The following is a 17564-nucleotide window of genomic DNA, read 5'->3' as shown; positions in this document are numbered from 1 at the left end:
TTGCATATGTTGTACCACTAAAATTTAGACGGGAGAAAGACTATTTTAAAAGCAGTCTCAGAAAATTTAAAATTAAGAGAACGATTAAGGTATAAATTAAATTTAAAAAAACTTTATAATTTTTTTTTTTTGCTAAAGACAATTACTCCTTTATAATACTTGTGTTTGATGTAACTGTCCCCCAAAACATGAACACAATTAAAGTTCGTAGTTCCCTACATTATCGCAGTAACATATTCAGGTGATAACTAGCTGTTTTTGTGAACAACATGATAAAGTTAACTAGTTAAACACAAAATAGTTAATGGACAAGCTGAATCAGAAGATTAGCAAAAAACAAAACATCACGTTGTATAAGCAATAACGCTGTTTTACTCCCGAGATGTCTCCCATGCCCTCCACCCCTAGAAATAGAATGGAATGACGTATGAAATGGCTACATGATTTTGGTTGGATCTCGATAAAAATGACAATGACTGACTTTGTTTTCATTTGCGTAGTTTAGATGTTTCTCACAAATGTTCTGGTTTATTATATAATATATAAACGTCTTCTATTGTAACGAAAAGATTTCTAATTTCAATTTCATGTTTTAACTATGATCATCTGTCAAATATACTTGAACACTCTAAAAAAGATTGTTAAGCTTTCTCGAAATGTTTTAGTGTGCATAATTTATCTGGTACCTATTATAATGCAAAAATTTTATATGAAATTCAACTAAGTTTTTTTAGAGGATTCCCTTTATTTACTAATGTAATAATTCTAAAGGTGGTTTTACAAAATAAGTACTTTTTAGCAGTGCTACAGTTTCTGTAAAGCACAACTGTAGCATACAAAGGCTTGAAATAAAATATATGACAGCGTTTTCCATTTGCTCTGTACAAGCTCAAGCACTTTGTCTTCTTATTAAGAGACTACAATTAATTCATGTTTTGGATTGATTTACCCCTAGATTGGACAGGGACTAAAACTGTATGTTACCGGTAAGATTTTGCCTGGGAGACTACTTTAAGATAGAATCTTTACTCCTAAAGCAATAGTTAAAAATGAGCTTTATCGTTTAAAAAACTTTAAAGTAACACTAGGCAAGTAGTTTTATTACCTAACGCTAGATCATGCATTCATTGTTCTTGATGTGCTCTCTACACATCGCTCGAGTACAACTCTCACAGAAGTGGGTTGTCATTCGGCTTTTTTGGGAGCAGAATCTGCATATTTTTCATAGGATGAGTAGCTGGTTCTTCTTAAATTCTGCGCATACTAGACTGAATAATGTATTTAAGTATTTTAATAAAATAACATTTAATTTGTAATTAAAATAAATAATTGGACTACCTCTTTTCTTTAATTACAAAGTTGTATGTTTGCATATAATTATTAATCATATTGTTTCAGTTCTTGTTTTAACTGTGCGTAATAGACTATTTTCATTGGTTAGTAATTCTAATGTTTGAAATTATTTTCATATTATTGTAACACTGTTTAGTATTATTAATTGTATTGCTACTTTTGTAGTTATTAATTTACTTCATACGTTTAGCCTACGTGCATTAAAAAAGTATTAATAAACACAAATACAAAAGTCGGCCGCCTTGTAATAATTACCATAAGTTAGGAAATTTAGTTAAATAATAAGTATATATTTAAATACACTACATAAAATGTACAATAAAAATTACACTCTTAGTAAGTTTGAATAAGGCACATGACCAATACGAACAACAAGGTGACATTGTGGTAGGCAGACACTACAGGAGAGAAGTGAGGAAAGTATAACAGCATATTTTGGGAATGGTTAGTTTGAGGAATTGTTAGATTCTATCCTGCTTCCCCGTACCCCTCGTTACACTTTAAATGAACTCTCTACAGTAGAATAGTCTTATGAGACACCATAAAACACTCAACAATTTTATCTGTTACAAAATTATAACTTAACAGGCAAGCAGCTACAGATATTTATTTATTAATTACTGGACTTTTATGTACTCAGTTACAAAATCATGGAGCAGATAATGTTTTTATTGAAAAACTTTCACTGTTATTGATTAATTTTGCCCATTCAAGAAAAAAAGAGCTAAATATAATTTGGATAGGTAAAACAACACTTTCAAAAATATATAACTTAAATCTTGAAAAATTAGGTCAAACATTATATTAAACATGATTAAACTAAATTCTGAAATTTTATTCAAAATATAATAGTATAACTTTAGATAGCAGAGAGGCAATGGTACATTTAGTGAGTATTTTTCTTTGTCCGAGAAATATATATCAAACCCAAATGTGAAGTCTCAGTTAACGAAACCGTTTACGGCAAGCGTATCTCGTCTGTCACTCAAGCATATTGTCCACCGGGACTTACAGAATGTCATTAAAAATTATAATCCAAATGTACCACTGCCATCTATCTTAAAATTTAATTAAAGGTTGCTCAAAACTTTTAATGAAATCATTAACATTTTTGTGCAATGTTAAACCCTTAAAGTTTTCTTCCATAAAAATGGAAGATCATTCTATTTTTATATTGACTCCAGTTATTAAGAATTGTAAAACGACACAAATTACTAACTACATGCCAGTGGTAATTTAAATGCAACAGCTATAATTTTTAAGATATTAATTAATGTTATTTAATCGTTTTAGGAACATATAATTATCTCCTTCCCAGTATGTTTTGTACCTGGGAGATCTGTCTGCACAGATTTACTTAATTATACAGATTCTACCATCAGGGCTGGACTTCAGAACTCTGATAAAAATATTAATTCTTGACTCGGCTAAGGCATTTGACAGAGTTGATAGTATATTCTGTTAGAAAAGCTTCATAATTAACTTTAGAATCTCATCTAGTCTGTTAGTTAATAAAGTCATATCATAAACAGGGCTCAGTTTGTTATTTACAATGGCTTCAGGTAATTAACTTTTGATGTTCAATCAGGAGTTACACAAAGATCAAAATCTTGGCCTGACCTGTTACTACACTGATTAATGATTTAAATAATTTTATTTCTCCATCTGAAACACTTTTTCAACGATACTATGTCATAGTTTAACAAACACATTTGATGTAAAATGTAGACTTACATTAGAAAATGTCTGGTAATTTTCTAACCCGATAATCTTTTTTAAATTTGCTGAGGATAAGCTAGATATATATATATATATATATATATATATATATATATATATATATATATAAAATTGTATGTTTTAGAAGAGTAATAGGAAATTTGAATATTAAATCTTATAAAGGAAACAGGACTTTTCCGGACATTTACCATCGTTCACTGAAACAAAAAATTGTTCAGTGATTAATCGTTAAATTGTTAAGTAGTTTAAACAGGAAGATTCAGTTGCATAGATCTGATATAAGAAATAAAAAGTATATATTTATATTTTTAATTTTTTGAGGAAAATGTACATATTTCCTAGGAAGTTACAGTGATATTGTCACTGAAGCGAATTTTACATAAAATAAAAAATATTTCTTTTATTTTGTTAAAGCAATCCCAAAAGCCCTGATGTTATTTTGAAGATTCAAATTACATTCAATAAACAGACATCTAAAATACAATTACTATTTGATTGTTCAGTTACTGAAGCACATTTAGACAGATTCTTACATTGATAAGACTGCATTACATAATTCTATATCCCATAATTAATATAATAAATTGTTAAAAGTTTGTAAAGATCTTTTATACTCATTCACACAAAATTGAACAATTTTTGCATATGCAATGCTTAGATATAAGAACAAGGTACGAGTATGTCACATGTGTCACGTAACAAGATTCACTGAGATTGCAAATGTCCAACCTATAGCTCATTTCATGCATAATATATTATGCGTTCAGATAGATAGACGTACAATCATACAGAAAGAAATATTTACATCCCCCAACAGATAAAAGAGAAATTGTGACAGCCTCCAGCGTTATAGGCTTGAATAACGCTCAGCCAAATTCCATCGGTAGACATGCACTCAAGAAAGTCCATTTTATCTATGTAGAAATAAAGTTTCATGCAAAATTAAAAGTTTACAGATAACATCTTTCTCGAGACATCTTGCCACATGATACATTCACATTTTCAATTATTAAGTTTCATAGCAATGATAAAATAATAAAAGTTTGATAACCTTAATAACTAAAAGCGAAATCTTGTCACAAATGTATAAATTTACTCTATTACTCTTTTACCTCTATGAATAAAAATGTCACATGTTGAAACCTCATATACATAATTGTACTCAATTTGTTTAAAAATTTATTTATTCTATTTTATTATTGCCACCATGGTTATACATAAGACCAATGTAAAAATATTGAATATCGCTCAGCAAAATCCCATCGAGTGACAGTGACATCATCATACCTCAAACATAACTTCAAAATTATCACAGTGCTCTGCCACATTACATTTTAAGTGCTGACACTAAAGACTAACAAGGATAGTGAATACTGTAGCAGTTAGTATGTTAAATTGGGGAAATAAATTATAATTATGACACACTGTACTGTAAAATATCTTGGGTATTTAAATAAACAGACATCTAGAATGTTACTTTATTTAACAATAAAAGTATAAAATTACTTTTTTGGTTTCCTACATTTTTGGATACAATAAATTAAAATGTTTCTCATAACAAAGTTAATTAAATTGTATTCTATAATTTTTTATGCCTTGTAAAGTTTATAATAAAACTTAAATGTTAAGGCTAAGCAAAGAAAGGATTATTTAAGCCTATCTTTGCATTGTAAAATAAAGAGTTGATATGTAAATACAGTTGGCTCGATTATCCGCCACCCAATTATCTTTTTTGTGAATTATCTGTGACATCTGTGATAAAAATTTACCTAAAAAAATAGAATTTACGGAAACAATTTTAAGACTTTCACTAACAAAAAAGGTACTTGTAATAAAAATAAAAACAAGTACTTAGCCGACTGTTTTATGAATAACTTATTAAAGACTTAAGAGAACTATAATACATAATCTAGTTTTGTTTGATTCAAGCACAATTTTATATTTTCAGATGAGTACATTATTTTGTAGTAATTATAAGTGCTGTCTGTTTTTGTTGTTGTAAATATTAACTGAATTAAGTCAAGTTCTAACCATTTTAAATTCTGGCCATTTCTAACCACTATCGACAGTTTTACGGATTATTCACAAAATTTGTCTATCTATGATATTAGCACCAATCAACCCAGCGGATAATCGAGATTTTCCTGTGTTAAATAAAGCAATTATGATACATTTTTTAAATATAAATGTGTGTTCAATTAACACTATGTTTGGATCCAGATGACAAGTAGCAGTTAAGTAAACTTCATATGTGAAAATTCTTAAAATTTGTCAAGGGAAAACTTTTCTACCAATCCCTTAATTTGTAACACAATGAAAATTACATTTTTTTCTATTATGCCATAATAACATTGTTGTCCACCTCCTGAAATCAAAAAATAAAACTTCATAGAACATAAACTGATGAGATCGTATCATTATTTAAATTAACAATATTGAACAATTAGTTTGTAAATAAGTAAAAAGTAGACAAGCGAATATAAAAACAACAATAAATTGGTACAATACAAATACAAAAATAGGTTTTGCGGCTATAAGATTGCGGCCGCTTCCAGTAGTCGTGTATGTATATACATTTACTTTGATTTTAGTTTTATCCAACCAGACCTGTATGGGATATTGCGTAAGTGTTTATTTTATTTTAGATTTTCGTTAATTAATAAAAGTAGGATTCTCAATACTAATGTAGAGGTTTTTGTGTATTTTGGATTATTAATTTATATATTTAAAAGAAAGTCTACAAACTGTATGTAATAATTATTATATGGGCAAGAGAAAGAATCATAGTGTATGTTGAGTTTTGCATCAACTGAATTGAAAATTTAAAGAGAAATTTGATTCTGTGAGAAATAATAGTGTTTCTACGATACGTTCTAGTTATATAGTAATACTCAATTTTACTGCTTTATTCTTTGCGCTAATTATTTGGAGTTTAAGACCATTTATTAGTTTAAAAACTGTTAGTGATAGTTTTTTAATACAACAATGATACTATTTTTTGTTTGAAAATAATTTTTAATTTTGATTTGAAAGAACTTACAGTATACGATGATTTTATTTTTATGAGATTTTTTGAAATATAATACAATTTTATTTTATTTGGTTTTTGTGAAAACAGTGCTTTTAAGTTAATTTTATTTCAAAACTTTCTTTTATTTTGGGATGATTAATATCTTTTCCTGAGAATATTAAAAAAAATAACAGTGGTTTTTAAGTGTAAATTCAACATTGATAGTGTAAACCCTTTGAGTGCCAAGTATTTATTGAGTGGGTGCACCTAAAAGTGTCAGCCCTTTTGAGGGCATTTTGAAAGGTTTCAGTAAAGAATTCACAGCTTGTTATTTTATAAGCTATCAACATAATTTTTGTTAATTTTTCTCTGAAAACTGCCTAATTAACATAAAATAACAAAGTTACCATCAAATTAAATTTAGGAATACCAAAAATGGACTTACTTAAAACAATTCCAGAATTTATTTAAATTTTATTTTTCAACCAAATTGGCATAACTCAAAAATTCATATCCTTTTCTTTGTCCATATCACTGGAAAGGGTTTTCAATTGTCTATAAATCTTGAAAAATGTATATCATTATCCTCAATAATGAGTGACTTACACCACTTTTAAGAAACTAATGTCACATTGTTTCCAGCAGCCACGTCAACCAAAAATGTTTATATGTGAGTTCTAGATTGATTTTTGTTAAAGTAAATTGATTGGAAGTGTACTATAACAATTTATTTTGAAAAGAACAGTTCGTCACAAACAATTTTATATGATATTAGTTTAAAACTATAAAGTGTTTGATTTTAGTGATTTTTTTTCCCGAACATCTGGTAAAATCGGATGTTGGCACTTTTTGGCCAACTTTTGACGTCCGTTAGAATCGGACATTGACACTTTTCATACAACTTTTGACATCCAGTAAAATTGGACATTGGCATTCAAAGGATTAAAAGATTAGTGTGTAAAACGTTATATTAACTTTATTTTTTTTATAAAAGGATACATTCAATTGCCTCCCAGTAACTTAGAAATATTTTAGTTGGAATCAACTTACATTACTAATTACTACATTACTCATTATAAACTGAACAAAGATCTTATTGAGCAAGGCCTATAACTTGGACATTGATTTAAACTCTATACATTGTACCCACAATATAGACTATATAGATGATTTAATTAAACATTGTCATAAGAAAGAAGGGTAATAAATGTTTCATTTGGTTCATTTTGACAGAAGTTGAAAAATCCTTTCCTAGGAATATTTTTTAATACTGTACAATATTGGTACCATTCACATTTATATGGTACCATTTATTAAAATATATAAAGGTAACGTTGATAAACTTGTCATGTCTTTCCATTTCTTAAAACGGCCACTAATTTAGATTTTGGCGTATCTGTTAGATGCTGCATTAGGGGAATTTCAACAATGTTGAACATTAACTATGACATGAATTTTGATTGTTCTTGGTGATTTTGGAATGCATCTTTGTACTTTTTAGCCCCTTCACAAGAAGAAAACAAAAATGAAGAGGAAAAATATTTGATTCAAGGGTGAAATTTAAAGGTACTATGATGAAAGAAAGTTTAGTATATGGGATAGAAGGCATACAGTAGCAGAAAACAAAAGGCAATAGGCATAGAACAGGTTGATGTGGTGATAGGTTAAGAATAGTGATCAAAGAATGGTTAGAAATAGCAGACTAAACTTAAGAGAAAGTAAGAGGGAGCAGATTAAGTACACGGTGATAGTGAGAGTGAGGCGAGTTGAGATATTGAGGGAGATTTCAAGAAGAGAGCATTTATGAAAAGTGGAAAAATGGAACAGATAAAGGCTTGGATACATGTAAGAAAGGAGGAGCATTTAAGTAAATGTATTGCTTCTAAGTGTAATTAGATTTTAAATTAATAAATATTATAGTGTGAAGTATTATTAGCATTATTTGGTTACCTTTACTCTTATTTTGCGACCTGACTGTGCTGCTCTTTGCTTAGACACGGACTGTTTTCAGTAACATAGAAATACTTTGATACCTTCAGTGATTTCTATATTTTGTTTTAATATTCATACTTTCTAATTCATCTGCCATATCTCCCTCCTCACAGTACGTATTTTTTCTTGACAATTTGACTAGTCTAAGATTATTTCTCCTATACAAGTAGGATCTTCATCTATTAGTTCTACTACTAGATGTTCTTCAGTTTCTTCTTCTCCATTTACTAACAACACAATTTCCTCAGCCATATTGAACTCTTGGATCCAAGCTGCAATACTCAGGAAATTAGGTTGGTTTAGTTCATTATTAAGGGTGACAGCTTTCTCAGTTGTTACAGTATTACTTTCATTCATCAACTGGATTCTTTTTGACTTATTTGGTTTGGACCTTTTTGTGAGAGCATTTTTAACTCTTTTAAAAACTTTCTTACATGAATCTTTTGTTACTACTGTAGTAACAGTTTTACTTCTATCTTCTTTTGTTAAATGAAGGTGCTTCAATTCATTTTCATGGCCTACATGATTTGAAATATATATGACATTTACAGACTGGTTTTCTAACACTTTAACTTTAATTCTGGCTGGACAAAAAGCATTCATTTTACAAGATCCTTTAGTTTTTGGTTTACGTTTGTTTGTTCCACGTTTTCTATACATTCCACATCTATGACAGCGATACAGTAACATTCGAGAGTTTGAATATGCTTTACAAAAGAAACTTGTTGTTTTCTTTTCCGTGTCTTTTTTCCAAGTATAAAATTTCTCTAGAGAGTCAAAGTAAAGATTCTCTTTAGTTATTTCAATACTGTGAACATTTTTAAAATGATCATGTATGGATTTTACACAACCAATGCCACAAGCAGTAAAGCTACAAACTGGACACTTAATTTTAATCTGACGGGAAGGAACATCACCAATTTTATGAGTTTTCTTCTCATGACGCTTCAGACTGGTTGAGTACTGAAACTGAACACCACAAATACTGCACTTGAATGGATTTGGTAAAGTTTTCAGTTGATCCTTGCCACTATCATGAACTCCTAAGATATGTCTCTGCAGAGAATACAAGCGAAGGGTTTTAAAAGTGCATTTGTGACAATAATAACATTTTGCAGATTCAAAAGAATGTACTGTATCCATGTGACGCTGTAAGCTGGATTTAGCCGAAAACTGCATGCCACACTGCGTACATAGTAGTTTAATTTTAGGTTCATCATCAGCAGTCTTCATATGAATATTCTTTATATGTTTGTTGCGATTTGAAAATGATGCAAACTGTTTGTTACAGAATTCACAAACCTGACGATTTTGAGTTTTCATCTGGAAAATAAAAGAAACTTTCAATGGAAAATTAATTAAATCTGGTAAAACTACATAAGTTGATCAAAAAGTCTGCTCCTTGTTAATTTGTTTACTATAGCATTAAGAAACAACTTACAACTTAGCAAAATTTTTAGGTTAATAGGATCTAGTTGTTGGTGTATTCAAAGCTTTAGGAAATGCTCTGCAAAGTGCAAAGTTTAAAAATGAGAAACACCCTTTGTGATAAATTATTGGAAAGAATACAATTAAAATTCTGGAGCAAACTGAAGATATTTATCGTTAATTGTTTATTACATATCTAATATAAAAATATGAATTTTAAGCTTGATATAAAAAATTGTGTAAAGTGGAAACATTTAAAATTTGAATTTTAAAAAGCAGTAATTTCAAATTTAAAAGTAATACTTTATTAGAATCACAAATCTTTAAATGTGCAAAAAAACAATTTTTTTTGAAGTAGAAACATTTTGTGCTTTTTAATTTATATTATCACATTAAAGTTGACAGAGGATAGACTATTTGATCTTTATGAATAGTTACATAATATAGTAGAATTGCACAATTCATATATATGAAGCTCATTTTTTATGAGCTTCTATTTGAGGCGTCACAAGGTATTAGTTGCCAATTCAAAACTGCTTTGGGTATTGGGGGGGCATGGGGGTGGGCATCCCCATTTTGAAAATAATTCTTTTGTCCCCCTAATTAGTACTATAAACTCCCGTTTACAGAATTTTTATATTGGAGCTATATATATATATATAATATGTGTGTGCGTGCGTGCGTGCGCGTGTGTGTGTGTGTGTGTGTGTGTCTTGGCTAGGGCCATTAACCACCTTGGTACATTACATTCTAATAAGACAACCTTTTGAATTAAAAAAATTCACAACATACATAAACTTTTGGAACTAAACAAATTAAAGGTGTATTGGAATGCATATAAAATTTCCTAAACTTTTTGTCACAAACAATTTTATTTTGAACAGTTTTCAAGATATGAGTACTCGTAAATTCCATTAGAAATAAATTAAAATGTTTCACTTTTCACGAAATCTACCTACTTCTTCCAATCGAGCTGGAAGGACTATTCATAATGATGACAATTGATGTAGTGTGACGTAGTTCGTAGCATGACAGTAGTTTCTGTCACACTGTCTAATTATACTGTTGTTGTGTTTTGATATTTATATATACCATCACGCTAATTTCAGTTAAATTTATATTTTAACTACCAAAATAATTGGCAAAAAATATCAAACGAATTTTAAAAATTCCATCAAACATTTTAAACTATTTTAAAAGTTATACTACAATATTATTATTATTTGAGAGTTTGTGCAAATAATTATATAACTTAACCCCTTTATTCCCAAATTGTGTGTATTTGGATGTAAAAAATATCTATCTATAAAATCTAATGAAAGTATAATAGTAATGTCTTGCTCATCTCCAGGGCTATGTAAAAAATTTGGTAAAGCCAAACAAATCAAATGGTAAAAACTGTAATATATTATACGAGTCATTCATTCAATATATTTAACAAGTCATTCTTTCCATATTTGGACAATAATTCTTTCAGTACTTTGACGAAGAAAAACAGTGTAATTCTCTACAATTACTAAAACTTTAATTTCTTTAATAATGAAATATATAGTGAATATTTTAAATTACATCTGAGACAAAAACAGGTGTTACAAAGACAAAATAAAATAAAAAGTAAATCAAACAATGTAAACCTTTGCCCTTTTATCATATTTATATTACAGGATATATCAACTTCAATTTTTATCTCTCTTGAAATATATTACATTTTTAATAACATATGCAATGATTACAGGTGTTGGAAAGAGTAAATAATCTTAAAAAAACCGATCTAGTCAGCTTTCTGCACTTCTCACAATTACTTGTAAGCCAACTAAATTGATTCTTGGCACTTAAAGTGTTAATAATGAAAAATGCAGAATGACGCCTAAGTCTGCTCTGATGGCCAGGAGCATTTCTAATCTAGTCAGGTCATGTATCGCTATGACAATCATTCAAAGTTATTGGATAACCGTTGTTAATTTATAAAGAAAAATTATTTGAACTAGGTGCCAATCCATTTTTAGGAATCTTGTAAGATATCACATCATACTGGTGTCTAGCATAATTTGTTTCGTCATTTGTTTGACACCAATTTTCATTAACATGGTTTTCTTCTATTACAATGTATATAAAAAAATAAAATCACAATTTTCCTTGAAAAATATTTTTATCCAGTGCCTATATAATACTACCAACATTCACATCATTGTAGAGTTTTGAGGACATAATATAATTGAATTTGACTTGTCACATAATAAAAAATAATAGATGGGGGAAGAGGATTAGTTTGCTTCATTCAAGATTTTTTAAATATGTTTTTCAGATTATTTTGTTTTTTGGGTGCAGTTCCACAAGAGACCGGCAAAACAATCGAATTTAAATATCGATAAAAAACCATTATTGATTGTATTATGTCAATATTATAGTAGTTTATTTAGTATAAATGAAAAAGACTGTACAAACTAATATAGGCTATAGACAACTCATCATTGGACACTTTACAATTTGCTGTTTTAGGCATGAAACCTTGCTTTTGAAAAATGTAACACTCTTTTTGTGTACTTATGATATTTTCATAAATAAAATGGTAATTCATAAGATATGACTGTCCCGCTATCTCCATCGCTATTTATTTTGTAAACAAATTATATTTATACAAATAGAAATAACAATATTAGGTTTAATTTGATAATATAGATATTTAGAATTAATTGTTTTGTTGGCCTCTTACAGAACTGCACCATCTTTGGACACCTGCAGTCATCTGAAGAGTTATTAAACAAGTTTGCTTTCTGGTATATTTTATTAGTTTAAAACCTTTGAAGTTGGCAGGTCATTATATAACAAATACTAGATAAGGACAGAGAATTACAACTTATTTGCATAATTGTTTTTGTTATTTTATATTTCTGACACCTGTTTTTGTTTCAAATGTAATTTAAAATGTTCACTTTGTAATATATTTTAATATTAAAGAAATTGAAGTTGTAGTGATTGTAAAGAATTACCCAAATGTTTACATTTAATAATGAACATTATTACTATTTTAGCTGGCTTTAGATCATGTTAGCAAGTGTCCCAAACAAAATGTTTACATTTTTCCATATGGAAATTGTCTAGAAAATTAAGCAGAAAACAACACAGCAACTGAAGGATTAATAACATATACACAGTAAATGGACATAAGTTTCATCCTAAACTTGTTATGAAAACGCTATATATATTATATTGAAGAACTTTATAGATTTACAGGTACTTTGGGATTATACCGACCACACCCAGACATGAATCGTTATTTGACATTTTGCTTCTACTGATTACTAGATTAGCGTAGAACAATATTTCGTCAATATAAAACAGAAATTGTCTTATCGCAAACCCCTCCCCATCCTCAGACAGAGGTCAAAATCGAGCGGTCTAGTAGATAACGTGATTGCAGAGTCTCGCCGCCCGTTCAGCTGGTTCGTCGCTTTGTTGTACTTCCGTGTTTTACCTCTACATTTGTCCAAACACAAAAATTCAACAAAAACAAACATTACCAAACTAAAACTAAACTCTTTATTGAAAAAACACTCAAAACTTGTTTTTATTCTTGATCACATTCCGCCACCCAAAATGCGAGTGCCTCCGGCCATCAGCGCGGGCTTCGGCAGCACCTTCGGTCAAGGAAAGAAAAACATCCCTCGAGATAGTACCTATCAGTAAAATATCAAATTCTAGAGGGGCTGATCAGAAATATAAATTGAATTGTAATGGAAAGGCAATTATGTACAGTGCAAATCATGTGATGCCGCGCTGCCTGCCGTAATCGGGATTCTCGAGAAAGATAAGATAACAGCGACAAAAATACCGATCACAATACCTGGAAATGCTTGTAAGTTTGTAATTTTGCAATTAAAGAGTTGTTTTTTTCGTTCTATCATGTCTATTTCTATAAATTTATATTTTTGTGTTCTTCATACTGGTGTGGTCGGTATAATCCCAAAGTACCAATTTACAAATTAAACCTATATTTCTATACCTATTCTGAGTATTTACTAGTGATGGGAGAACCGAATACTTCAAAGACTTGAATTCAGTATATTCAAAAGCACCATTGTATTTGAATACTTTACTTGTGTTGAGTATTTCTAACAAACGAGTCTGGACTTGTCTTACTTCCTTCCTGTAATCCACTGTTTTTGGTTATTTAGGATTGCCCTGCCAAAAAAGGTGGGAATATCCTTTGCCTTTTTGTGCCTCCTACTAACATGTCATACCCATAATTTATGAACTTCAGAAAAAAAAAAAATTTGTTACTTGCTACTTTAGTCCCAACTGAATGATTCTTTTCTACTTCAGGTTTTGTTACCAATGATCGTAGAAATATATTGAAGCCAAAAATCTCAATCATATTTTGTTTATACACAACAACGTGAAATAAACATTCATTTTGTTTTTATTATTTACAAATGTATTTATTAATTTAAAATTTTTACAATTATACATTTTATCAAGTTTAAAAATTTGTAATTACTTATTCCAATATAGTGTTATTTGAATACTATTAGTCCAAATTAATTAATACTGTAGGTTTGAATTAGATTCTTCCATAGAAATTGTATTCATTTCAAAAGTATTCGAATTCATATTGAGGCATTTGAATACCTGGCCTGTATTAGAATAATATTCGATTATGTATTTGATTCTCTCATCACTAGTATTTACTCAGAATTGCAGTTAGGCCTACCTCAAACTAAACACAAGCCAAGAACGATATAAATATCAATAATAAATCATTAATAACATCAATACCTTATTTATCCAAATCACAATAACATCCTCTGTTATTATGTGAATTTTATGTTCTCATCAATTTATAGTTATGTTATGGTTACAGTTAACAGTTATTTTGGTTATTTTATCTTTCGGACACCTGTTTTTGTCTCAGATCTCATTAAAAATGTTCACTTTGTAATATATTTTAATATTTAAGAAATTTAAGTTGTAGTAATGATAAATAATTACCCTAATGTTTACTTTAAAGGATTAACATTATTACTATTTCAATGCTGGCTTTAGATCATGTTAGCTAGTGTCTCGAATGCAAGGTTTACATGTTTTCAAGTGGAAATTCTCTAAAAAATTAATCGTAAAACAGCAAAGCAATTGTAGGATTAATAACATATACAAAGTAAATGGCCATAAGTTTCACGAAAACTTTATTAAGAAAAGGCAATAGTGATGCGCAGATCATGAGCGAACTGGCTCACTGATCCGGGTCACGAAACAATCTTGATCCATCAGATCATGTCATTAAATGAGCCGGGTCATTTGGTGAGCAAAATCCTGATTAAATGAACCATTGCATCGCAACCCATGAGCTGAGGGTTGCCAGTCAGTTTAAAATTCTCCGTTTCTTGTAGTTCTTTAAGATCTGAGTAATCTGCTAAACAGAAGAAAACTGTTTAAAATCTGAATTTATTATGGACAATTACACTTTGTTGAAAACTATTGTACTTCACTTACAAAGCCTTTGAGCTATTAACATTTATTTTAATGTACATATAATTACTAACTATGATTTTTTTTTACCAGTTACATTTCAAGGTACAGTACACAGGACGAAAAACAATTAAATTAACTGTTTACATTATATTTTTAATAACAAAAACAAAATTTATTATTTTAACTAATATAATTGATTGCATCAAGATCAAATAATTTACTAAATTAATTATTTATTTTTAATTGGTTTACACATGATCTGATTGAGCAGAGTGTCACGTCAGTGATCTGATCTAATGAGCCAGATGATCCCAAATCCAAAGACCCGTTCTTTCCATCACTACTGAGTATATATTATATCGAAGGCCTTATAGATTTACAAATTAAACCTATAATTCTATACCTATTTTGAGTTAATTGCAGGTAGGCCTAACTTAAGACAATACTTTACTTACCTACCTCAAACTAAACACAGTAATCTTCAATCATTGAGGGACAACAAATATTATATAAGCCAAGAAAGATATAATTATCAATAATAAATCATTAATACCTTATTTATCCAAATCACAATAACATTCTATATTGTTATGTGAATGTTCTGTTTTCACCAATTTATGGTTATGTTATGGTTACATTTAAAAGATGGTCATATTTTTTCGTTTTTCGTTCGTTATCAAGGCCAGACCAACAAACATCAACCTGTACAGATCACTGCTATTGGCTATTAGAATATGTATCTGAAAGACTTCGGAGTACTTTGTGTTTTTTTGGGTTCTTAAAAACATGCTTACTGAAACAAGATTTTTCATTGAAGGAGGGAATACTTTTATTATAAAATAAACTATTACAGTAAAAGAAAATACACAATTCTTCAGTAATCAAAAGTAATTGTAATTGGAAAATTGTAATTTTTTAACTGCGACAAGAGTTTTGCTTTTAAAATGTTATATTTACTCTATACCGTAACTGCAATGTTGACTGTTTATCAGATAACAGCGTATATGTCAGGGAATAAAATATAATAAATAGGTACAGTAATAATTTTATTTTTAATTTCTTATTCATAATGCTATGAATTATTATATATCATAGATGTTTTCTTTACTTAGTGATTGCAAAAAGACGTACAGTCACAATATTCATCCTGCAAACTTTTAAAGACTTCCAATCTCCCAATTGTACTGACTCAACAGAAATCACTTACCAGTTACCAGACCTATTCTGGAATACGCATCACTGGTATGGCATCTTCACTTCAAGATTCGAATTGAAACTGTGTACAAAGTTTAAACAAGAGTCATCAAGATGATTGTGAGCGTTGTGATTGCAACTCTCCAGTTATTTCTCCTTCATAAAAGAAGGTTAATTAGAAATCTAGACTCTCTGACTGCCCTGAAATTCCGGCTATGGCGGACTTCAAGGTTCCAAGAGAAACTAGGACGATTGTGGTTTTTAAAAAAGAGTCCAAGTTAATGTTTATGTATGCCACAGTACTGTACCTATAATGTTGAGAGACAGTAACAAAATATGTATAATCATCAATGCATTTCATTCAATCAATAAGTAGAGTAAAATTAATGTAATCTAAAATTATTATAATAGTTTTCTCTTAATTGTTCATATTCTAGAATTATGGATCTTTGTAATTATTGCTATATCGTTCGCTCTGTTATAATTATTTCTTAACTCTTGATTAGGAAACCAGAGCATGTTATGTATTAATATGATTAGATTTCATTATTGTTCTTGTTTATGCGACTTCTTGTTACTTAGATTGATACATACTATATTGCGTGCTTTTCAGATGGTAAAGATGTATACTTTAAACTCGTCATTACTTAAATAAATATTAATTCAACTAATAAAATAAAACGTTTCATTTGAATTTAAATGATGTTTTACAGTGATGTATTAGTATCAAAATGTTTGTATTGTGTATACAAAATGCTAATTGGCTTATATCTTAAATTACAAGACAATTTATTTTAATTACACTCATGCAGTGAAGGAGTCCTCGCGGCCATTGTCTGACCAGTGACTTTTGCCATTTCTTTTATACTCTATGGCTTTTGTTTCATTTTTATTATAACGCATTCAAATTTTATTTTATTATTTTTTTTTAATCTCATTTAAGCCTCAGCATCGGCTATGCCGGCTTCGAAGTGCACTGGTTTTTAAAGTACAAAGTACATGATTGGACCTCCCCGGGATTTGAACCCGTGATATCTAGGTTAGAGAGCCGAGACTATAACCATTAGTTTACGGGGAGGTCAAATTTAATTTAATGAAACCTAATTGAATTTATATTAATATGTACAGTTAAATATATCTTAATATCTACAGTTTAATTCAGTTTCAACCATATTAATATGTTGGTTAAAACTAACTCTTAACTAAACTGGATTGTAATGAAATTGAACCTTTACTTGTAAATGATGCTGCATTTTGATAACATTTTATAACTAATTAAAAGTGTTTTTAAAAACTAGATTTCAAATAAAGTGCCATTTTAAGAAATTATATCCCAATAAAAACTGATAGTGATGATGCATAAAATATGTATATAAAT

General features: G+C 29.2%; 2 protein-coding genes across 7 annotated transcripts in view; one reads left to right on the top strand and one right to left on the bottom strand.

The window, feature by feature from the left end:
• Positions 1-661: 661 nt before the first annotated feature.
• The window catches only part of LOC124355029, a 52497-nt gene continuing 35594 nt past the window's right edge, over positions 662-17564 (top strand). Inside the window, exons 1-2 of the mRNA XM_046805931.1 lie at positions 662-986; positions 9387-9462. The gene's annotated coding sequence lies outside the window, so the exon portion shown is untranslated. The remainder of the gene's footprint in view (positions 987-9386; positions 9463-17564) is intronic.
• On the bottom strand, positions 4291-16410 carry LOC124355030 (zinc finger Y-chromosomal protein-like). Of its 6 annotated transcripts, none has more exons than XR_006921735.1 (3): positions 16200-16410; positions 8054-9418; positions 4291-5458 (listed from the first exon to the last, which is right to left on the bottom strand). XR_006921735.1 is itself a non-coding variant. In XM_046805933.1 (2 exons), exon 2 carries the CDS (start codon positions 9416-9418, stop codon positions 8234-8236), a length of 1185 nt encoding a protein of 394 aa, XP_046661889.1. In that variant the 5' UTR covers positions 15546-15696; the 3' UTR covers positions 7054-8233. The 6 variants fall into 6 exon arrangements, 1 of the variants encoding a protein (XP_046661889.1); XR_006921733.1 differs by lacking the exon at positions 16200-16410 and adding an exon at positions 15448-15696; XR_006921732.1 differs by lacking the exon at positions 16200-16410 and adding an exon at positions 15452-15696.

The sequence above is a fragment of the Homalodisca vitripennis genome, chromosome 2 (assembly GCF_021130785.1).
Source record: "Homalodisca vitripennis isolate AUS2020 chromosome 2, UT_GWSS_2.1, whole genome shotgun sequence".
Classification (NCBI taxonomy): Eukaryota; Metazoa; Arthropoda; class Insecta; order Hemiptera; family Cicadellidae; genus Homalodisca; species Homalodisca vitripennis.
The sequence above is the reverse complement of the archived record's forward strand: the minus strand, read 5'-3'. Positions and strand labels throughout refer to the sequence as shown.